The 24,198-nt window shown below is 41.5% G+C and overlaps 1 protein-coding gene, 1 long non-coding RNA gene and 2 other non-coding genes across 5 annotated transcripts in view; 3 read left to right on the top strand and 1 right to left on the bottom strand.

Moving 5' to 3' along the window:
* Positions 1 to 484: 484 nt before the first annotated feature.
* LOC144587016 (uncharacterized) lies at positions 485 to 6,124 on the top strand. Its single transcript, XR_013542145.1, has 3 exons — positions 485 to 601; positions 4,351 to 4,398; positions 4,809 to 6,124. It is a non-coding gene; the product is annotated as an uncharacterized LOC144587016 (long non-coding RNA).
* Positions 1,670 to 1,810, top strand: LOC140705283 (small nucleolar RNA SNORA13). The gene has a single exon (XR_012084711.1). It is a non-coding gene; the product is annotated as a small nucleolar RNA SNORA13 (small nucleolar RNA).
* LOC140705282 (small nucleolar RNA SNORA13) lies at positions 4,480 to 4,605 on the top strand. The gene has a single exon (XR_012084710.1). It is a non-coding gene; the product is annotated as a small nucleolar RNA SNORA13 (small nucleolar RNA).
* Positions 6,125 to 10,316: 4,192 nt separating the features above from the next.
* EPB41L4A (erythrocyte membrane protein band 4.1 like 4A) overlaps positions 10,317 to 24,198 on the bottom strand; it is a 120,872-nt gene continuing 106,990 nt past the window's right edge. For both annotated transcript variants that reach the window (XM_072992463.2, XM_078386249.1), the window contains 5 exons: positions 18,928 to 18,975; positions 18,756 to 18,824; positions 16,180 to 16,290; positions 14,150 to 14,231; positions 10,317 to 11,954 (listed from right to left, as the gene is read on the bottom strand). In XM_072992463.2, the coding sequence (XP_072848564.2) occupies positions 11,826 to 11,954; positions 14,150 to 14,231; positions 16,180 to 16,290; positions 18,756 to 18,824; positions 18,928 to 18,975 (439 nt within the window). In that variant the 3' untranslated portion in view covers positions 10,317 to 11,825. The remainder of the gene's footprint in view (positions 11,955 to 14,149; positions 14,232 to 16,179; positions 16,291 to 18,755; positions 18,825 to 18,927; positions 18,976 to 24,198) is intronic.

Genomic DNA, 24,198 nt, shown 5'->3' with positions numbered 1-24,198 from the left:
TGGAGAAGTCACGGGGGGGGGGGAATAGAAGTAAGCGAGCTTAAAAAGCAAATACCCGACTGGGCATCGACTATTCCTTTTTTTTTAAAGCAAATTTGGAAAGCAGTTTTTTCTTGAGCTTGAGTTCTGCAGCAGTTATAAAGCATGGGATAGAGGCGGAGAGAAAAAGAGGAATATTAATAGCTTCCAACTCTAAATAACAGGTGTGACTTTCTACAGGTCACCCAGCCTTTAAAGCGGCAAGTGAGTTACCTCTACTTGCCTAGCTCTGTGGCTCAGCGACCGTTTGGAAAGAGGGAGGAGCCAGCCGAGTTGGTACATTCCAAATATTTTTTTTTATTGTTCGAGAGATGCGAGCAGAGTTTCTGCGCTTTTGGTACATACGTAGGTTTCCTCTCCTTGCCTCGAAAGCGACCCTTCCTTTCAGCCGCTCGCAGAGCTGAACAGTCCGCCTCTCTCGTTCTCTTCCCCCCCCTCTGTTTGTAATGGTTCATCCCGAAGGGGACCATATAGGGGCCGGAAGGAGAAAAGTCGACCCCTTTCTCGCGCGCTGCCTGGTCCGTGTTGCGGCGGTTGAAGCTGTAATGGAGGCCAGTGAAAGGTTAACCGTGGCGAGTGACAGAGCCGGGACTGAGGGAGGGAGGGAAGAGCAACGCTCGGAACCGGAGGGAGGCGCGCGTGGCGAGGCCGGCGCAGGTTCGGGCTGGGCAGGTTCCGGAGAGGTCGGTTTGGGGGACGGGTTCGTTGGCCTTCGTTTTTGTGGCGGGGGAAGGCAGACGGTCCAGCAAAGCGGGTCTGACCTCGGCAGGGGCTGCTCTGGTCGCCCCTTCTCGCTTGGCAATCGGCCCGAGGAGGCGGCGGCTTCGAGTTGCAACGGAGAGCCTCCTGTTCGCCTTTCTCTTCCCCCTGTTCACTCGGAGCGCAGCTCCTCTTGGCCTATTTCCCGCGCGTCAGGGCTCTGGTTGAGAGAGAAGGGCTTGAGTCGTCTGCTTTTGCCCCTCGTGCAGGCACCCCGATAGAGAGGGGAAAGGCGGCACCGAGGCTTCTCCCTAGTCGCCGTCTATATGGCCGGAGGCAACTCTCGGAACCAGCGGCTCAGGAAGGCCGCCTTGGGAGCGCAAGGGGGCTCCGACGGGGCCCTCGAAGGAAGGGAAGGGCTGACTGAGGCGGGAAAGAGCCGCTTCCAGCCGAGGCACGCTCTGCACCCCTTCCTGCGGAGCCAGATCCGAGCTGTGCTGTGAAAACGAGCAGCATAGACCGCCGCAAAAGCCTCCGAGAACCGCAGGATTTGCACGTGGCTCCTACTTTACACTCTCTCTCTCTCTCTCTCTCTCTCTCTCTCTACTTCAACTGCAGACGCCCCGCCCCACCCCGCTCGGCCGAGGTCAAGAAAGTGATGGTTACGCCCTTTGGAATATTCTAGGGCGTTGAGTTTGGAATGTGTGTGATGAATGGAGATGCCAACATGATTTGAAACTAGAAATATAGTTAATCTTATCTCCAAAGCCTAATTTTAAGCCAGAGTTAAGTGTTCAGAAATACGCATAATGTAGCTATGGGACACGAAAGGCATAATGTAGCTATGGGACACGAAAGGGCCTAGCGTAGCTGTACAGTAGATGCACAGATGCCTATCTTTGCCCGGTTGGTTTCTATCCTTTGTGTCTCCTGCCTTCAGTGTTGCCCATTCATCTTGGTTGCTAATGAATGTGGTGTCAGAGAAGGCATAAAACAAGTTTTCCACTTTTGCAGCTTTTGCTGCCCTAGGAATTGTTTGCACTGGGTTTGCTGCAGTGGGACAACAACAACAACATATGCCTGTTTGCATCCTTGAAGTTCTTGGATGGCTTTGTAATCCTTCCCTTATATTTTTCAGGAATATCATTCTTTTTCATCTGAAGGCTTTACATTTGATCTCAGTCCTTGTTAACTTGCATTGTGCAGTAAAAAACTAGAAATGAAACAATTAGTGATGCCATGCATGCAACTAACATCATTTTTTAAACAAAGGAAATAGATGTTGATGTTTGTGTTGTTGAACAAGAAAGAACTTTAAATCAGTCCTAAATTGGGTTGGACATTGTGTTGTCTCTCTTGGAAGGAGATCAGTCAGTGTTAGTGGGGCTTTATGGTACAAATACTAGCATAGGTGGCCTAAATACAGATCGGGGCTAACAAGATGATAAAGCTTGCTAACTAGTGACACCGAACCCGAAAACTCTGTGCAACCTCTCCCAGTAGTTTCATGTACATATTAAATAGCATAAGGGACAAAACAGAACCCCAAGGGACACCACAGGCCAATGGCCAGGGTGTCAAACAGGAGTCCCCCAGTACCACTGTCTGGGTTCTCCCCTTCAAGAGGAAGTGGAGCCACCATAAAATAGTGTCTCCACATCCTATCCCAAAGACACAGCCCAGAAGGATTCCGTGGTCACAGGTATTGAAAACTGCTGAGAAGTCTTGGAGAATTAAGGAAACTTGCACAGGACAAGTAGGGGCAATAGTTACGTTTGTAGGACCTGTATGAATTACAGTATCCAGGTTGGAGAAGATTCGAGCCATTTTGCCTACGAAGTGTCATGCAGACACTTCACAGTGAGCTACAATCTGTTCTGCATTCTCTTTCTGTTGGCCCTTGACCATGTGAAAGAGCTCCACTGGACAACTCTGTGCAGACTCAGTGGTGTAGGAAAAAATGACTTCACCACCACCACTGGCACAGAGTAGACTTCCAACATTTTCATTCCATATTCTCTGCTATTGCTGTCATCTCCGTTCCACTTGTTTCATTACCATCAGCTCCCCAGTAAACCAGGGTCCAGTTTGACTCTGCTTCACAGGAGGTGATGCTTATGAGTGATCATGTCAATAGCCCTGACCATTTCCCCATTCCAGAAATCAACTAGGGCTTCAACAGAATCGCCTGCCAAGGCAACAGGAAACTCCCCAAGAGCCATCAGGAAACCATTTGGATTCATCAGCTTCCTAGGGCATACCATCTTAATTGGTCCCTTACTCTTGCAGAGACTCTGAGTTATAGAGAGTCTAAAACTTACCAGAAAATGACCTGTCCATGGCAAGAGGACTGTCAAGAGTTTCTCCACACCCAGATCTCTAGCACCTACCGCAGTACATAGGACCCAGGTCTAAAATGTGCCTTGCAGCATGGGTGGGTTTGGATACCATTTGGGACAGACCCTTGATTGTCACGCAGGACATGAAGTCTTGAACTGTTCCTGTTAACTGCCTTGGCATGGATGTTGAAAGCCTCCCAGCACAATAATGCCCTCGCTGGGCATCTTTAAAAACCAACTTAAGACCTGGTTATTCAGACAGGCCTTCCCTCCAGTCACAACTTAGTTTATTCTTTCATCCCATCTTGAGTTATTGTTATCATTGTATATTGTTGATAAATTATTATGTATTAACTGTTTTTATTTTCTCTGTTGTGAGCCACCCAGAGTAGACAATGTCTAGATGGGCAGCATAAAAGTGCAATAAATAAATAAATAAGTCAAGGAGACTCCCAACACCACTCCCAAGACCAGCTCTGCTAGCTTATGGAGGGAAACTGTTGAGCAGTGGCGTGGGTGCTACACCAACAGAATCTATTCTGTCCTGGGCTCCCACTTTCACATATATTCAGATCTGGAAGACGGCAGTGTGATACCTCGTGAGGGAGATAGAATCACAATAGACCATTACAACTCTACATTACCACTCACCCACCTTGGTCTTGCTTGGTGCTTCACAGAAAACCTTGGAGGACAAAGTTGAGTGAGATTGACGCCCCAGATTGCAAGCCAGATTGGCATCTTCATGCGGGATGAAATCCTGGATGTTTGTTTCCCCATTTACTGATCTAGCATTTAGCAGCAACACTATCTCTTGTCTGGCTCCCACAAATCCAGCTTAAACATGATCAGTTGGATGATGAGAGAAAGTGTTCAGGGCTCCATAGACTAGAGAGAGCTACATACAATTGGTGTGTGGTCTCCACACTTATGTAGGACTGCAGATTAGTTTTTTTACAGTGGATAAGAGCATGCTATGCTGTACTATTTGTATATTTTGTTTACCTCAAGAAATGGCATATGTAGTGTATGCTACTTAGAAGATTGCATATGACAAACCCAGCCATTCTGGGAAGTATTTTCTGCAATTTATTTATTTATTTATTATTTATTGATACTCCAGGTGTGCTAAAACTACATTTGTGTGCATGCAGCTGCTCAGTTATGGACAGCAGCTAATTGCAACCATATTGATGAGAAATGTTATATGTACTGTACAACCTAATCATTAAAATGATGAGTTTTTAATAGTTTAATGTATTGTTTATTTCAGGCCTAGGCAAAGTCTCCCTAGTTTTGAAAGACACACTTCAAGATTCAGGTATGGCACATACAAGCTTTCTTTCATCAGCTGTTTAATGCATTCAATCCTACATGGACTTGCACTGCGGTGTGTAATTTTTGCCTTTGTGTTGCCCATTCATTCATTCCTTCAGTGAATGTGGTGTCAGAAAAGGCATACATTAACTGTAGCTGTCATGTTGAAGATCAGGTTATGTACCTTGTCTGCCTTTCAGCTAGAACATAACACTCCTTACAATCTTTGTGCTCCATTATCTGTATAGAACTGTACAGAGTTCCACGTGGTGGCAGGGGAGAGTGCTGGGTTGTGTTGGGAGGCTGACACAGGTTGGGGGAGGCTACAGAAGTGCGCTGCTCCATTGGTGGAGGAGGAGCTGAGATTGTCCCTATGTTTTCCCCCCTCTGATAGAGGCTTTTTCTGTCCTTTAGCTTTCTTTAAAGAGGCTCAGCGCTGAAAACATGAAAAAATTATGGGACCCAACGAAAGTGCCATTGGTAATGCCGGAAGTGCTCTTAGAGAAGTTCAAGAGCTAATGAACAGCACCCCAGAGGAATTAACACAAGACGACTTGATGGAGATGAGCAGTTCTGAGCCAGTGCCAGACAACGAAGAAAATGTAGAAGAAGCAGTGCCAGAAAACAGATTGACAACAGTCTTACAGAAGGGTTCACTGGTCTTCAGTGTTGTGTGAACAGTGCAGATAACTTCTGCTGTGTATGTGGTGAAGTGGACTTGTGAATTACAAAAGCTCAGTATAACCACTATGGTTAAGAAAGCCTATCGCCTTTATTTTGGCTGTAGAATTGGAGGTCAGGACAAGAGGTGAGCCCCAAACATATGCTGCAACACTTGTGCAACAAATCTTCACCAGTAGTTGAACAGGAAAAGAAATCTATGCCTTTTACAGTGCCAGTGATTTGGGGAGAGCCAACAGAACATACCAGCAATTGTTACTTCTGCGTGATGCCTCCAGTTGGGAGAGGTGTGTGTGAGACCCGAGACGAAAGCATAGAAGCTCTCGTTGGAGTGCCATCCACCCTTAAGATTACTCAGGAGGTTCAGACTAGCCCACCTCCACCACCCAGAGAGACTGTCCAACGGGGAATTGACAACGGGAGCTGGAGGAGAGATTATTGAAAGTAAAGGTTGCTACACAAACTGAGCAGGAGTTCACGGGAAAAGAAGAAAAGGGGTGGCCCGTGGTAGAGGCAGGAATGGGGGAGATAAAAAGGGAGGGAGATCCAATACCAGGGGGTTGGGAACTCATCTGGGTAGAGGATTCTTGGACGGGCAAGAGGGAAAAAGTGAGAGTACCCCGAGAACAGGCAGATTACCGCAGGAGACAAGGACTACCCAAAATACCGTCATATTGGCGTGAGTTGGGGGCTCGTGAGTGGCGGCGACACCTAAGGGAGGAGAAAGAGGTGGTAGCCCGAGAAGAGCAAGAACGTCTGGTGTGGCATATGGAGGAAGCTCGGAGGAGGGAATACCTGGACCCCTTTTGAGAGGGAGAGAGAACACCTTTGGGGAGAGACCCTAGATGAGGAGACCGTACCGTTATTAAGAACTGAAGAAAAGGAACTCCTTGAGAGAGATGGTGACCCCTTTTTGCAGGGACCTTGGGAAAACAAATCTTTGAATCCGTTTGAGGCAGATGTGTGTTTGCCCTTGCATTGTCCGTTGGCGACAAGAGAGAAGTTACCTGAATAACTCAATAAATCCAAGTTTTGGTTTAAACTTATAAGTGACTCCTGCTTTATTTGAAAAGGAAAAGGAGGCTCCATACGAACCCTCACAGTGTGTCAAAGAAGAACACAAATGGACTGCATTATCCAGACATTCTATTAAAGCAAAGTAAAAAAGCAAAGCGTGCTGCTTATATACCACCCCTATAGCGCTACAAGCATTCTCTGGGCGGTTTACAAGTTAATTATGCAGGCTACACACACATTGCCCCCCCCCCCCCAGCGAGCTGGGTACTCATTTTACCGACCTCGGAAGGATAGAAGGCTGAATCAACCTTGAGCCACTACCTGGGATTGAACCCCAGGTCGTGAGCAAGGTTTTGGCTGTTACAGCAGTTTAACCACTGCGCCACGAGGCTTCTTACCTACAGTATGTACTCAGTACCCCATGGAGAAAGACTGCTGGTTCCTGATGCACTGTCATTCTCACTTGAGTCAGACAAGGAAGAGGATGAAACTTCTGGCCATGAACCATCAATGTCACAGGACCCACATTTTCTTTCATCCTCCTCTCAATCACCCCTCATAACAAGATAAACTGAATGAATTTGTCAGGAATTTGGTACTTCTGAAGAGTTAGGAAGAGTAGTTGGGCTTCCAGACTATACCAGTGAAATCTCTTGGTATATGAAGGAAATGTATGACAACATGAAACAACTGAGGTGCATAAATGGTGACCAATATCAGTGGTAACTTTGTGGTGATTTGAAGGTTGTTGCTGTCTTGCTTGGTCTGCAGACTGGATACACAAAGTACTGCTGTTTTCCCTATGAATGGGGTGGTCATGCAAGCGATTCCCACAGCATCAAGATAGTTTGGTCACTCTGACAGTCATTGGAGCATGAGAGGAAAAGTGTTGAGCATCAACCACTTGTTGAATCAAGGAAGATTTAGTTACCACCCTTACACATCAAGCAGGGTCTAATGAAGAACTTTGTCAAGGCCATGGATAAAACACAAGCAACTTTCAAGTACCTCCATGGAAAATTAGTATAAAGTTTAGTTAAACATTAGTTAAAAGTTTTGGTGAAGCTAAGATAAAGGAAGGTATCTTTGTGGGTCCTCCAGTTTGTGAACTTCTTTGTGATGATGCGTTCAACCATGTACTGTGTGGCAAGGAAAAGACTGCTTGGAAAGCCTTCCAGTTAGTGGCAATAAATTTTCTTTGACACAATAAACTGAACAACTCCAGGCATACAAATGCCTTGGTTCCAGCTTATCACTAAAGATAACAATTTTTGCACTCTAATCTAGATTTTTCTCCATCAAACTGCAGCAGTGAGCAATAGGCATGGTGAGTGATTTCACCAAGACGCTGCAACAATGGAGAAATGCTTTTGAGGCAAATTGAGCCAATCAGTGCTTGTAGACAGTTGCTGAATAATGGCAAGAAATGCTCGATTTAATGAATACACTACTGTATAATAATTTTCTATGCTTTTGATTATATTTATTGTGCTGTAACTTTATCCTCACTGCACTTTATGACTTGATTTTTGCCCCGATGTATTTATGTTGTTGTTTGCTATTTTTGTTACTTGTTGTAAACTTGTTACTTGTTGTAAATTTGTTGTAAACCGCCCAGAATTGCCTTGGCTGCCAGATGGGCAGTATACAAATCAAACAAATAAATAGAAGAGGCAAGCCAAAAAGCACTGAATGGGACTAAACTATGTACATAATAGTTTTTTGTCTTTGTTTCATAATAAATTTAATTTATATAACCCTTTTGCTGATTTTTAAAGTTCTATATAAACTGAAATAATCATGTGAAACAACCACAAACACATGAAAAGACCTAGGTTTGCAATTTATGATTAAAAAGCTACTTGTCTACACAATATACATAGATGTGAAATGTAAACACTTAAATATATTGGAAACCATAGCCAATCAGTTGTTTAATTTTTGTATTTGAATTCAGCACAACAAAATGCATAATAAGTAGCACATTTTATCTCTGAAGGAGATGACTTCTAAAAATTGTAGACCAGTGCAATTAGTGCTCACGTTTGATTCTGTTGTAGGAATATATATATATATATAAAACATGTCAGTTTTCAGTATCATTTGTCACATAATTATGTGCTGTAAAAAGCAGAAGAAAAATAATTTACAGAGTACTTGCTGTACTAGATATGTTCAGACTATACATAAGGTTCTTTAAAGAGGATGAGAAATAATTGTTGGACTTAATACAGAAAAGTGAACAAGTATTTGATGTGGGTAGTAGATATGCTGGAAAATTGAGAATAGAAATTATCAAAGTTTTGAAAGTGTGAGCATGTGTTTAATAGAGTACCTGGAAGACAAACCAACCATAAACCTGTAGAGTGAATGGGGCAGGATTTAAAAAGATATGTGGAACTAGAGTACTACAAGAATCTTGTCAATCTGTGGTTTTCTCTTGTGCTCTTATTCATGGTTTCGTAAGGTTTTGTGTAGATTGCAGGCACAGATGCATATCCTGTGTTCAGGATTTATACAATTTTAGATGTTTTTAAGGTCAGCAGCTGTTAATTAAAGATTTATGGAAAGCATTCTGTCAAATGAATCTGGATAGGAAGTAACTGGATCTAAATCTGATTTTCTTACTGCGTTGTTAGCTATATTGACTGAGGAATTTCTCAGTGTCCTCAAAATGTCCTTGTAAATAATACACTTATTAGGACGAACAAATGCTGTTGCTCTTAAGTAAAAACTTGAGCATGTTATGTAATGAAAGTATTTGGTCCATTGTTGTGAATCAGTAAACTGTTGCTCACTGTAAGTCATACATTCTCTACAGTGGAAGGAGAACATTCTTTGAATTGCCGCTTGTGCACTTGCTCTGACGGGTAGGATTTCTCAAATCAGTTGTCTCAACCTGGAGCACCCTCTAGTGAGTTGTGATAATCCAGGCTTCCCAGTCTGTTCAACCAACTATGAAGACATTCACAAAATCCAGGGGGAAATGACGTTAATTCTTAATAGGAAAAGTAAGCAAACAGGGTGAAGCAGCAAAGAATAAATAATTTGTCCCCAGTTTTTCTCAGTGTAGATGAGGAAGAATGTCCTTCCAGCATGACTTACGGTAAACATCAGTGTAGCTTTCTCTACCATGGAGAAGGACAATTCTTAGTTGGGGATGTAACAAGCCTAAAGAAAAACAGTTCCGGGGGTGGGAGCTGCAGGTCTATTATTTTTACTAAGATTAGTAATTGTGTTCTAAATTCTAGATTCTCTATCTCTGAAGTATGATTCAGGCAAATGAAAGGATTATATCTGTACCATCTTTTATCATCTTAATATGAAAGGAAAAAACGTCTTCATTTCTTATTCTGGGCAATAAGATGATCTCCTGTCCTTGAGTGCCACCTCATGGGATTCTACAAGATGTTGCCCTGAATTCATCTGAATGTGGATAATTTTCAGAGGGGAGAAGTGAGAGACTTGCTACTCAGTCTCCTCCATGATCAGGCTGATTTGAGTTGATGGACAGGCCTAGAACTTCCTTTTGCAAGTAGAAGGGGGAGGAGAGAAAAATAAGAAAAGGTAGTGGTGAAACAAGCAACAAATTGAACAGAATGAAAGTAGAAGCCAGACAGAACTCTGGATTGTCTCAACTCAGTAGAGCAGAGGTCTCCAAACTATGGCCCGCGGGCCACATCCAGCCTGCCTTGCCTTCTTATCTGGCCCAGTCCGGTATGCTACGGGTCCACAGCTGCCTAGAATGAATTGGTAGGGACTAGAGATGGGGATGAAGTGATCCCCACTGTCTTTGCAAAGACAGCAGGGGTGGGGGATCATTTGGGTTCCTCTTTTCCTCCTCTTCCTATGCCCTTGCTGCTGCTCCACTAGTTCTGCTTTGGACCAGCCCTGGGAAGGCGGTGAGTCCTGCGTAAACCCTCTTGGGGAAACCCATTTGTTGTTCATTCATTATAAAACTTACTTTTTCCTTTGGCTCGAAAATGTGTAAAATACATGTGGCCCTCATACTGAAAGGTTTGGAGACCCCTACACTAGAGGGAGTCTAGGTTCCAATGTCTGATTTGAAGACTCAGCTACTGGAATGAGGGGTAACACAAGCTAATTATATTCTTCATTGTAGTAGAATCAAGCAAAGTAGGCAGTCTTGAAGGGAAGAAATTTAAGTGAAAAGTAGCTGAAAGAAAAAGGCAAGGAAACACCATAAGGACTATGACCCATGAGTTGAAGACGTACATGCTACTTAGTTGTTTTATTCCCCATTCAGCTACAGATAATGGTGGTAACATTTTTCAATCTGTTATACAAAAGCATGTCTATGTCATTATATGGATGTCTACAGTTAAGTGACCCAAATTCTGATTCAGCATCAGATTATACCTTCGCTCCTGACTGAGCTAGAATCTGAGTAAGAATTATTGATGAAACAGATCAGCAATGAGTTCAACATAACACAGAGCAACGGTGGGGATTATGCTGCCTTCCAGATGTTGGAGTGCAACTCTCATCATCCATCACCACTGGCTATGACATCTAGGGGTTAGGCAGTGCAGCAACTGCATGGAACTTCTGACATGGATAAATGGAAATCAATGGTGACAAATTGTTTCCTGTGGAGGAACATAGGTATTGATGTTCACATATTCTGAAAGAATTGTGATTTCAAGACAGAAAAAAATTGCTAGATGACTATTTCGCCTTCATAAATGATTCAGTACATAAAAAGATGTTATATATGAAAAAAGTGAAGCAAAAAATCAGTTCCTTGTGTTCATCTTGAAATTTCTAGCCATATAACAGTCTTATTAAAATAGGCACGTTAATGTTCTTAACCAAGTCCCTAAGAAGTGGGTGTGGGTGTGTGCAGTAACTGAAGTTGGTTGGAAGTCCACTTCTAGTTTGATAAAAAGTGAGGTTTTGCATGTTAGAAGATGAGAGGGAGCAGGACTCAAAAGATTAATTTCCACTCCTGGAGGCTTCCAGGAACATTTAGCTAGATGACTATTTCTTCTTCATAAGTGATCCAGTGCACAAAAAATAATTCTACAGTATTTGTGAAAAAGCTAGTAAGTCAGGAGTAGCAATTTATTTTCCCCTCCACGCAGATGTGTTTCTTTCCAGTCATTGCAATGATTTAACAAAAAGCATGAGTTATGAAGAGTCACTGACAACTAGAAAACAAGATGTAAAATCTGAAAGGAAGCCTGTTTTGATAAACAAATACTTTATACGATGCATTTGATGTAGATTTGGTCGCATTCTAATAAAATATTAAACATTGCTGTCAACAAGAATGGTGTATGAAATGATACGCAAGTATAGGTATATGAATTACAGCCCTCATTGTGAAGAACAACCACTATTGCACATTTGGCAAGCGCATTGACCTTTTATTAATACTTCCACTCCTGATATCAAATATGTCTCCCAGGATACTGTCTGTCCATTATTATAATTAGCTGTATTTTGTCTAGAAAAGGAATAGTTGGTAACTACTGCTTTATGGGAAGGCATTGCCATAGGTCTTTCTCCATATATCAACAGTTGCATTTTTGTTCAAAAAGCTGGTCATTTCAGTGCCGCCTCCAATGCAATCAGGGTGAGATTAAAAATGTTTTTAAAGATAAGATAGTTTATATTTTTGCTTTTCATTAGGCCAATGTCCACTTGACTGATGTATTTGGAGTTTGCAGTTTCAGGATGCAACATCAACTTGTAGTCTTTTTGTACCAGTCAGCTCTCTATCTTAACCCGGGATGCTTGTACAGTTTTTACAGTCTTAGTGCTATGCCTTCCATCCAAGTTGTTGATGGATGTCTGTGCCTTTTCTTCTAGCAAGCTGTCTTTAGATCCGTTATGCCTCTGAAGAAAAGAAAAGTGTGCAAATAATTAAATAATGCAGAATTAAGGGGGAATTAACTCATTTTTGCTTACCACCACCATTACTTGGCTGAAAACAATGGAGAAAGTTGCAAACGTCAGCAAGTAACAATGAACTAAATTAAAAAGCAAAACAAACAAGCTGCCCTGAAAGGCTAAACTGCTAGAACATTTATAATAAAATTCTTTGTTGCATTTAACCAAACAGAGTTATGCAAATTTATTTTTATTGTTAATTTGCATAAAAGCAGTATAGGTTTTCAAGCAAAGAAAATAAAGGCCATAAACCTAAAAGCTGGTTAGCTCCCCAGTTGGGGTAACTTGTTATAAGAAAAATAAAATTGTGAGAATAATGGTTTAAAATTTTTTTTATATTACACAGGATTCCAGTGGATAGAGTGAAACTTGGGAGGGGGGCGGTTTGCTAGTGAAACCACTCCTTAAATATCTCACATACTTTAATAACCTTATTAGTGTTGCTATTGTCAGATGCAATTTAACAGCACACACACATAGTTAAAGCAAAGCATGCTGCTTATATACCACCCCATAGCGCTTCACGCACTCTCTGGGTGGTTTACAAGTTAATTATGCAGGCTACACATTCCCCCCCCCCCAGCAAGCTGGGTACTCGTTTTACCAACCTTGGAAGGATAGAAGGCTGAGACAACCTTGGGCAGGCTACCTGGGTTTGAACCCCAGGTCGTGAGCACAGTTTTGGCTGCAGTACAGCAGTTTAACCACTGCACCACGAGGCTCTGATCCTATGCATATTTATTCATCATTAGTATATTTATTTGTTTATTTAAAATATTTTTACCCTGCATTTCGCCTTATGAAGGACCCAAGGTGGCCTACATCATTAAAAGAAAACATTAAAAGCTAAAAATAGTAAATATACAAATAATTAAAAAGAAAAAACAAATACCACACTAAGAAACTGTAAATAAAAGCAACACCAAAAACACATTCAGAGCAGTAAGATTCAGCCTTGGAGAGCCAAGTTAGACATTATACTAAAACCTAAAACTGGGGCGATGGGGAGACCACATCATGAGGAGGGAAGGCATTAACTGATTTTCGCTCCTATTGTACAGCCCCCACTTTCACTGTGGTGGAAACAAGTATGGGAAGCTGTCTTCTAGGGCCAATTAGCTGCTAGGTAAGCAGTGATATCTTTCATGGTCAAAAAGGGGTTGAGTCTAAGTGTACTGTGCTGCAGGGACTGTGTGTTTGTTAACAAAGCAAACCAACTATCGATCAGGTGACCCTCCTGGTGACTCATCTAGTTCAACGTGAACACCAAGAGAGGCTGTATTTGCATCCTCCCTGCTGTCCTTTCCTGTAGCGGACAAAGACCTTTTTATTTAGGCAGGCCTTTAGCAAGTAACAGCCTTAAGACCTTAGCTGAGTTCTTGTCTTTTGGCTGTATGAACAGAGATTAGCATTTTTAATCAAGCAATTTTAAAGTGTTTTAATTTTATTTTAATAATATTGTTGAATTTAATTCAAATATAAGAATATTTTTTAGAGATATATGGGGAGAATGTATCGATTTTGTACTAACAAAGGGGAAGGGCTGTGTACCTCCGCAAGAGTCAATGTACAGTATTTTAGGAAGGGAAATGGGGCTTTGTAAAGGGAAGGAAAACAGATGATCTCCAGTGGTCTGGGAAGCACTAGGTGGCATGTGTAGTAGTAAGTTGTTTTTCAGATTTGGTTTTTATGTATGTTATTTTTGGTCTTTGTTTTGGTTAATTTTTATTGTTTGTGTTTAATTAAAAAATAAAAAATTCTGTTGTATATTTGTGATTTTGTTGTTTTAAACGGTTTAGTTTAAAACTGCCTTAGTTTACATATAAATTAAACAGAATAAATACACATGCAGTTTTTGTTACTTCATTATATGTGATTATAGAGGACACAGATACAAGTTTGTTGGAAGAGAATTTCAAATTTTTAAAAAATCAGCATGATGACAAATATTAAGTGTTGAATTAATAAATAACCAAATATATTTTAAGCATCTTGCTACAATCTTGTGTTGTAAACACTGCTTGCACAAAATTATGGACACCAATAATTTCAGCTGAAAAGCATTAATTCTAAATGTCTCTTTTGAGATTCCTGTTGAAACATCTACCGTGAATATAAACACAGAACACTCGATTACCAACCTGATGAGATACAGTAATACTGGCACACTGAGAATCTGAGGAATGAGTTACAGGTAATGGAGGTACCAGGTCCGTTTTTGAGCTGAAAGATAAAATGAACTCCATTTATCCATTATTCTCAGCTGAAGCCCAAGGGTGAATTACAGTTTTTATTACAATGGGCGACATCTGACATCTCACAGAGGAATCTCCTCTTCCTTCTCAGCTCCCAGAACACCCAATCTGCCTCCACAAATCAATTCCATAGGTTTCCCCAGCACTGCAGGGTAGGAGGAGCAGGAATCTATTCTGCTAGTGTTATCTGTTAGGGATGTGCACTGTCCTTGGACAAATGTATACATATGAGTCAGATCAGGACCATTTTCATTTCTGGTCAATCTTTCATTTGAGGGTTTAAAAATGTTTCAAAATATACCATGTTATTCAAAATGGAGAAAAAGGAATTGACATTATCAATGCTTTACGTGGAACATGAAGAGCTGCTGCTAATAAGACTGACTTCTACATTGCTCGGTGAAGCCCAAGACCTCTCCCGTGCAGTCCAGTTGCTAAGAATTTCTGAGCCACCAGCCTGTAACAGCTGCTCCCAGCACTTTTTTTAAGCTGTGGGGCAAAGTGAGGGACTTTGCTGGAGCATATTGCCTAGGCTTTCTTTTCCCTAATTTTCTTCTTTCTTCTCTTGCACTTTCTAAAAAATTCAATCAGTTACACTACTAAGAGTGTGCGTGGGTATATGCATGAATGTTTGCATTCTTGTAGTTAGGTCAAACTTCACTTTGGTAATTAGAGTCTTCCTCTCATTATCCCTGCTTTTGGTTTTTCTTTGTGGGTATGGCGATGTCACCACCAACGGGAAAAGGAGGCAGGGAGAGTCAGGTACAAATTGGTGTGCCTTTTTCCAGATAGGGACTGGGTTGGGGTCAATGTACATCTCTGTACATCAATGTACATCAATGTACATCCATGCAGTTGGCCGATGGACACAACTGGCTGTGATCCAATAATCAAATTTCAAGCCAAAAGCTGAATTTTGGTAGTCCAACTTTGAGATATTCTTAAGTATTTCTGCTAGATGCTGCTATAGGATTCAACTTGAAACGTACAGTACTGCTTTTGTGTTCTGAACAATAGTTTAGTAGATCCAGGTGTCAAAGCTCTGGGACTTTCTGAGGAGCAGGGACCATGAAATTATCCACCACCTGCCTGGCTTATCTGTTTCCTCTGAGCTTCACTACAGTCTTTACAGGTAGCCGGAAGAGACACCAGTTTTACTGGGAGCAGATTATTATTGCAAGTATATTGCATTACTATAATGCAAAGTATCTGAGGGTGCCTTTTGTCTTGAATGCAATTAGGAGCCATCAGCTGTCCAGCTCCTCATTTACTGATACAGGCCAATCCACCTTCCTGCATGTTTGGACCCTGCTTATAAGGAATGCTGGCTATGGGGGCGTGGTTCTAAAAGACACGAGCTGCTTCTCGTAGTATGCTGTAAGTCAGACAATGACCTCTTTTACTCCAAGGAACTCCACAAATATTCCCAGTGGAAGAAGAACATGATTTCTTTTATATATGGCACTGCCTTCTTTAACAGGATAACCACATCTGGTAATACAATTTGTATTTCTGAAAATATAAGGAGTTTGACCATTCTGGAAATAATGGTATGGATTTTCTTTTAGGCATCACTAACTGGAATGAAAAACTGAGTAACAAGCTACAATGGCAAATCTTGACTTTTCCCACCCAACATTTCTCCTGAGAAGACAGGCAGGGAACACCAGGTACATTAAAAGAGGGATGGGAAACCTGTGACCCTCTAGATGTTTACAGACTCCTGCTCCCATCAGTCTCGGCCAGCAAGGCAAAAAGTGAGGCATGACAAAAGCTGGTTAACATCTGGAGGGCCACAGATTTTCCATCTTACAATGTTGCACTAGTAGTATGTTAAATGAAGGTTGTACACAATTGGATTGGGGAATGGTATGTCTCTGTGATGAAGCCATCCATCACTTCAATACTTTACGTACTTCACTTCTGACAGAACAGATCTCTCTCCATCAGAGCACTGGGAACGTCGGTACTGGCGATAGCTTCGAGGGGAATGTGAATGCCTAATGCGAACAGGGTCACCTTGAGTCCTAAAGGGGAAATAAAATTTCCAGGAGTGTATTACTCTCTCTAGAACTGCATGTCTGAAACAATATAAAACCCAATAAAATTCTTATTTTTCTTTTTAATTTATTTTATTTATTGTATTTATATCCCACCCATCTGATCAACTGACCAATCTGGGTCATACAAATCTCAGGAGGGAGTTTATTCCAAAGACAAGGAGCCACTGCCGAGAAGGCCCAGTTTATTGTTTTTTCCTTGCGGGCCTCCCTCGGCATTAGGCTCCTCAACCTCACCTCCTAGCTAGATCGAGTGATACGGGTAGATTTTGGTGGGAGTAGGCGTTCCACCAAATATTGAGGCCCTAAACCGTTTAGGGCTTTGTACGTAAGCATTAATACTTTGAAATCAACGTGGAACCAAACAGGCAGTCAATGCAAAGCGGCCAGCGTGGGAGTGATATGATGGTATTTTCTCACCCCACTAATGAGTCTGGCCACCGTGTTCTGCACCATTTGGAGCTTCCACATCAACCTCAAAGGTAGCCCCACGTAGAGCACATTACAGTGGTTTAATCTCGAGATTACAAGACCATGTACCAAAGTGGTGAGCTCTGCCCCCCTGCACGTTAACTCCACCACCCCACACCTCGGTGCAGGGTTCCCTTGTAACTGGAACCAAAGGGGCTGAAAATTATCGCTGTGGGTGTGAGGAGGAAGAGGGGAAACACTGTGAGGAGTGGGATGGGGTCATACACGTGCAGGTACAACAACACCTTAAGAGGGAACCCTGGATGTGAAGCATTTTGCACATCTTAATGTGCTGTGTTATCAGTGTGTTATTGAGTCGGTACAGGATGTCTGAAGAGAACAGAAGAGGCAGCCACTCTTTTAGTAATATCATGGGATGAAAATTCAATTGCTAACTTTGCTACTGTAAACGAATATATACGTATTATGAAAGAATTTTGTTATAATTTATTTTCCACATCTAATCTTCAGATGTTTACTACTCTGGTTTCTTCCTAGTCAGTGAGGCGAGAGAATCATATTGTAATGCAAAATGTGATTCCATGCCTGTCAAAAGCACTTGCTCACTTCACTACATTGTTAAGCCCCAGATGGCCAATTATCAGAATGAAATGGAAGCTTGATCTCAGAGGATCAACTATGTGCTTTGGCAACTCAAGGCAATGTGCTGAGGAAGTGAGGTCAAGTGTGTATCAACCAGTCGTTTTAAATGATCAGAGCAAGAGAAGGTTTTAAAGCATTTAAGAGAAGTGGCTTGACAGCATTTCCCCAAGTATCCTCTAAATTTTCAGCATCATTCTATACACTGCTCAGCAAGCTGATTGGCACATGTAAGTGGTGTCACTGAGTTAAACTAGACATGATGGTGACAGAGCTGTGTATAAATCCTGACTGCCTCAAGTGACATGGAAAATGGAATGTGTTTCTTTGTGAAGTGAAGTGAAGTGAAGTGAAGAGATGTTTGGATAAAGAATGCCAAATATCCTTCCTCTGCCTGTTTACTTTGTCATAATCTGCTCTATAAAATTATTTTCTCAAAACAACACTCATTTCTATTTTGAGGGACTTGCTAAAGGAAAGAGGAATCATTTTGGATAGACTGCAGAAAAAAAAACTATGGATGGTAAAGGGTTCTGATGGTATGACCTACTGGGAACAAGTCCTACACATACCAAGCAACACAGAGATGAATTATCTCCATTCATGTTTATGAATTGCCACAGATGTTTGAAATAAATAGTGCCTCTTTATTATTCAGTCTCTTCAAATCCTGCATAAGTCTGTCTAACAGGATGGGAAAACATTTAAATGGAATCATTAGTCTTGACAATTGAACATCACAGGCTTATGAGGCATTTTTGAGAAATAAAATGCATGCAAAAAATAAGCATATTTTAAAATGGAAATGGTAAAAAAGACACACAATTTTAAAAATATGTAAAAACATGCTTTAGTGTATGGGGAAATTGCATAACTGATATAAAAGGTGTAATTTAATGTGCACATTGGAAATACTGCCAGAAATTTACATAATATTCTGTGAGATAAATAAAACAAATCCTTACAACCCAACAGGAAATAAGAAAAGAGTAGAAAATGTAGGCAGCAAAATCAAGTAAGTGATTTTCACATCCATATCTCTGGTATATAACTCAGTGATTTGCAGTGCTTGGTTGCAGGCTCAGACACCAGAGAGTTGATTCACCCAGGAGAGCAGCCAGATAAAATCACAAGGGGGTGGGTGTGTGACTGATGGGGTGAGGTGCCCTGCCACCTGTTTGGCCTTGGGCAAGTGGCATGGTCCCAAAATCCTGCAGAAGCAAGGAATGCTGAGCTACATCTGAAGATCATCATAAGTTGGACCAACTTGACAGCACATATTTATCTTCAATATGCATCTCCACACAGATGTATCTATTTAGCAATAGGGGCACACTTATTTTCTAGTGAAAAATACTCACTCTATTTTAGTATATGGTATCTCTCTTAATTGTTCTTCAGATAGACCAGATGGATCAACAAGTTCTTTTCTTGAAAAAGATTAGATAGAAAAGAAGTTACAAAATCATGTGTGAAAAAAACAGCTGTATTTTTCAACAGTACAAAGGTCTCCACCCCTGCAGAAATACTTACTGAATGTGTTTCCATAATTCTTCCTTTGCTTGCACATCTGGACTTCTCCTATATATATATAAATACAAACAAGAAAATATATCTGTCACCATGTCTAAAATCTTGGACTAACACAAGTGTCGGGAATTGTACCCAACGTGAACTGTGATTTAACTGGCTAATATTTCAGCAGAGCTGAAGCTACCAACATGAATTTGACCCAACTCCAGGAGGCAGTGGAAGACAGGAGGGTCTGGCGTGCTCTGATCCATGGGGTCATGAAGAGTCGGACACAACTTAGTGACTAAACAACAACAACAGGTTCAAATCTTCATGGCACAGAAATGTCATCTGTTTACTAAGTAGTTGTGAGCTGACTCATAATTTGCCTTCGATCAGGCATCAACAAAACTACACATATAAAAGCACATCACGTGTATTTGGCTAAGCTTCAGATAAAATGGACCATTTCAGCTTCCTCTTAGTGGTCTTTAGAAATCCAATGTTCTCAGTGTTGTTAGGATGGTGTGTGTTGAGGGGGGCAGGGTTAAAATGCAGTTGTTCATGTTTAGTCACCTAACAAATCATATTCTAAAAAAGAGAATGTTGTACTTCCACAAAAGTATTAATACTACCTTCACAGAAAGGTAATCTGATAAAAGAAACCAATAGCCCAATTTTTCTTATTCTTTTCCCCAGAAGATGTCGAGACCAAGGGCTTATGTTAATTTGTCTTGTGTTGTCTTTCATCTTCTTCCTGTGTGTCCATGTTCGCTCTTTCTTCCCCCCACCCCCACTTCTGAGTGCTTTTGCCTCTTCCTAAGGCAGAAGGCTGATATATTAGTGATCACTCAGGGGTGGAGTAGGGGGAGGTGTCAGAGTATCTTTCAGCTCTTAATCCTGAGCTGCTTTCTTCTTTCATTAAGCCCCAATTCAGGCAAAGCACCAGCTGTGAACTCCACATTTATCCCAAGGGACTGGCATCCTTTTCTGAATCTGTAATAATCAGGCACTAGGGAAGGGAAAAGCAATGTGTATTTTTTTTGAGAAAGACTTGAGGGAATGGCTTTGATAGTGCTGATGTCTCAGCTACTATGGCAGGCAAAGCTCCACACTCAGTGCTTAGCTCAGTCTTGTGCTCATGTACCATGGCTTCTGATCTAGATGAGACTAGGTTAGTCCGTTCTGAAAAATGAAACTAGGGCTCATGGTCCCTTTATTGGCAGCAATCACAGGGACAGAGTAACTAAGGGGCTAGATCAAAAGTCTCTCCAACTTTTACTGTTTTTTAAAGCAACTTTAATGTTTTTATCTGCATTTAACAGCACAACTGTGATGAATAGTTATTAGTTACATTTATATCTCATACTCTGAGTCCCATTGCTCCTCTGAAGCTACCCTGACATGAGTGAGATAAACAAATTGACCATTTGAGGTGGTAAATGCTTAATCTCTTGGTTGTTGTGGGTTTTCCGGGTTGTTTGGCCGTGTTCTTAAGGCTTTTCTTCCTAATGTTTTGCCAAACTCTGTGGGCGGCATCTTCAGAGGACAGGAGTCAGAACTCTGTACTCTGTCTGTACTCTAGAGTACAGACAGAGTTCTGACTCCTGTCTTCTGAAGATGCCATCCACACAGACTGGCAAAACGTTAGGAAGAAAAGCCTTAAGAACACGGCCAAACAACCCGGAAAACCCACAACAACCATTGGATCCTGGCCGTGAAAGCCCTCGAGAATATGCTTAATCTCTTGTTTTTGCTTTGAAAGAACTGGGCTTTACTAATGATTAACATCTGTTACAAAGAGCAAGACTTAAAAAGTACATCCTTTAAGGACAGACAGATTAGAGAGAAAGGTTAATATGGTTATGGCCTGCCTAATATAACAGATTGCCTATCTTTAAACCTATACTGAAAAATAGCTAGGTAGCTGCTGTACATTTTATCCTAATTGCCATGAGCTGTTCTGTCCAACAGGTGGACTTCAACAGATGGGAAACTTTGACATCTGAGCACTCAGCCTGGAGGCAGGCGGTGCAGCATGGCCTCTCCCAATTTGAAGAGACACTTGTTCAGCAGGCCGAGGCAAAGAGGCAGTCGCAAAACCAGCAAAATCAAGGAGCTGGACAGGAGATAGATTGTATTTGTCTTCAGTGTGGGAAGGGATTGTCACTCTCGAATTCGCCTTGTCAGCCACACTAGACGTTGTTCCAAGACCTCTATTCAGAGCACGTTACCATAGTCTCTCGAGACTGAAGGATGCCTATTGTTCTGTCCAGAGAAGTAGGCAAGAAGCACTGAGGATGCTTCCAGACAGCTAGCTCTTGCCATTATACATCAGTACACATTGAACACCTGCTCCATCTTCCTCCCCTAGACAGATCTGCTGTGATAAGAAATAAATGAAGCTGTTGGGAGAGACCTATACAAGGTAGCATTGTCTGGATCCCCTGTATAATGCCATGCATGAAGCAACAGAATTGCACAACAAAGGCTGCATCTGGAAGCCACATATTTTTTTGCCTCGGACTAAATCTAATCCCAGCCTGCATCACTGATGTAGCTGTGCTAAAGGCATGCCTGTATCCCAGCTTTCCTACTCTGTAACCAGCTCATATGCACAGTATGATCACTTGGGAAGCACTAGTCAGTGCACTCACAGTCCCTTATAGGGAAAACTAAAATAATCAAAGTAGCCCAAAGTTGCCTAAAGTAAGAAAAAACTTGTATCACAGACACTCAATAATGACTACTCCATATGCTCTGCCTTTTAATTGGCAATGCAGAAACCTTAGTGTTACTGTTGCAGCTACAGCATCTCACTAGAATCACATTTTTGCCTTGTAGTGTAAAGCAGGTCTGCACAACTTAACAACCAAAGTTCAAGAGCCCACCAGGCATTCAATAAACCACTATTTTTGCTGCCTGCACAGGAGGGCAGAAATGAGGACAGAGGACAAAAACATCTGGCAGACTAAAATACATCATTGGTGGCCTATATTCAGTATGGGGAGTCACTAGTTGGGCTGGCCTGCTACTCTAAAGAAAACATTCAGTACATTGGGATTGTGTCCCAAATGGGCAGTCTTGTTTATTTTTATTCTCACTTTAATTTATTTTAAAACATAAACTTTAACCAGCCTCCTACACCAGTCATCTCTATATTACTTTTGTATTTATATTGGTAGCTTTATTAACAATTCACATGGATCCATGATTAGCAACGAAATATCATTTTGAACCTTCAACTAACCATGGAATGTTTATGGCCATCTTTAATTCTACAAAGCCCTTTGGCTACACAGATGTTTGACTTGAACTTCTATGAACCCTGCAGCACTAAACCATGTACAGTACACGTAACTTTTTTATGTTCACTCTTCCCACAAGAAAACAAATTTCTGCTTTCTCCTAATTCATAGGCAAATACTATAGAGAGGAAGGGAGGGAGAAAAGGCTCTGAACATTTTGATAACCAGGTTTTCTTTTTTTCTATGTGATAATACCACTGATTTCCATGGGCTTAAAGGTAAAGGTTCCCCTTGACATTTTAGTCAGTCATGTTCGACTCTAGGGGGCGGTGCTCATCCCCATTTCCAAGCCATAGAGACAGCATTTTGTCCGAAGACAATCTTCCGTGGTCACATGGCCAGTGCGACTTAGACACGGAACTCTGTTACCTTCCCACCGAGGTGGTACCTATTTATCTACTCGCATTTGCATGCTTTTGAACCACTAGGTTGGCGGGAGCTGGGACAAGTGATGGGCGCTCACTCCATCGCGTGGATTCGATCTTACGACTGCTGGTCTTCTGACCCTGCAGCACAGGCTTCTGCGGTTTAGCCCACAGCACCACCACGTCCCTCTCCATGGGCTTAATTCGCTGTAAATACATTTAGGACTGGGGTTGTATCATCTTCCATTAGTGAAGTAGCTGATGCAAAGCAATCTGCACACAGGAAGTCCCAAGTTCAATCCATGCCATGTCCTTTTAAAGTGACGGGAAAGTTCTTACATCACTCCATACATAAAACCATTCAGGCATTCAGAAAGTTATCCGGCAGGGGAGGACTGTAGCTTTACCATCTGTGTTGTAGCTCTCCATGTGCAAAGAGAGCAACAGGCTGAAGAGGAGAATCTTTGTTACAAGTGTAGGCACTTGGTCTTTCAGAGTTCCAAAGCCAAATTGTAGAGGTTCTCTTCAGACCGTTGCTTTCCACCTGATGAGAGAGATGATGGAAGGCCAGCACTACCACCAGGCAATTTATTTAGTGGTCCAATAAAGGTATCATACTAATGCAATACCTATTATTAAGTGAACTAAAAAGTCACAAGCTTTTATAAGTTTTTGAGACTTCCAGATGTTTTTATGAGACAAGGTGTTTCAAAAAGCAAGTTGGGTGCAGAAAGATAAGGAAAATAAAGTGAAGCATTTACTTTATGATAGAAAAAACACTTAGCTAACTAGTTTTCAAAAGCTACTTTATAATGATCAAGTCAACCACAAGAGGGAGCCTGTAGTCTCACTCAAGTAATAAGTTTAATTAACAAATTTAAGTTGAGCCAACATTAAACTTTTCTTAAATTCCTCTTTAGAAGAGCTGAACATGTCAAATTTTGTATGTCAAAATTGTAGCCCTCTGGTACAAGTAACTTCCAACTCTTCTTGTTCAGGCAAGATCTTCCTTTCTATCCATAAGTACAAATGAGATGAACATTTCAAATTCTTTGACGGATTTTATGTATGTATGCCCATGAGCCCTCACAAATATGTCCCCAGGGAGTTCCACTAATGTATCTGTACTTATTCTGTTTTCACTATTCAAATATAAACGTTTGACACCTAAGATACACCTTTTCCCCCACAGAACTATTTCAAGCTTAATAGAACAGACCATCCACTGGCAAATTTAACTAAAACCATGTATTTAAATCCTTCTCCAACGACATATAGCCATGAATTGAAATCTTGGAAGAGGTATGGTAAGCACTGTATTTCAGAAATGCATCTAGAGGTAGGCACTGACATTCTGAAGCCTTTCTGCACCAAACACCAGTAAATCTGTAGACCTGTCCTTCCCCCCCATTGGAACGTATCGATCTTCTACGATATCTAAGATTATCAAAGACCAAAGGTTTTTAATCTAATCCCATTATACAGAAGAAGGAAGAAACCAACAGAAATAACACAATAGCACACTTCCTAGATTAAAATGTATGATAATTTTAAAAAAAGTTACTCCTATTTCTTCACCTAGTAAGGTAATTCATTTTAGAATGGCTTTTCAGGAAGTA

Source organism: Pogona vitticeps, chromosome 2, assembly GCF_051106095.1.
Source record: "Pogona vitticeps strain Pit_001003342236 chromosome 2, PviZW2.1, whole genome shotgun sequence".
Lineage (NCBI taxonomy): Eukaryota > Metazoa > Chordata > Lepidosauria > Squamata > Agamidae > Pogona > Pogona vitticeps.
Note: the sequence above shows the minus strand (reverse complement) of the source record. Positions and strands in the feature narration are given on the sequence as shown.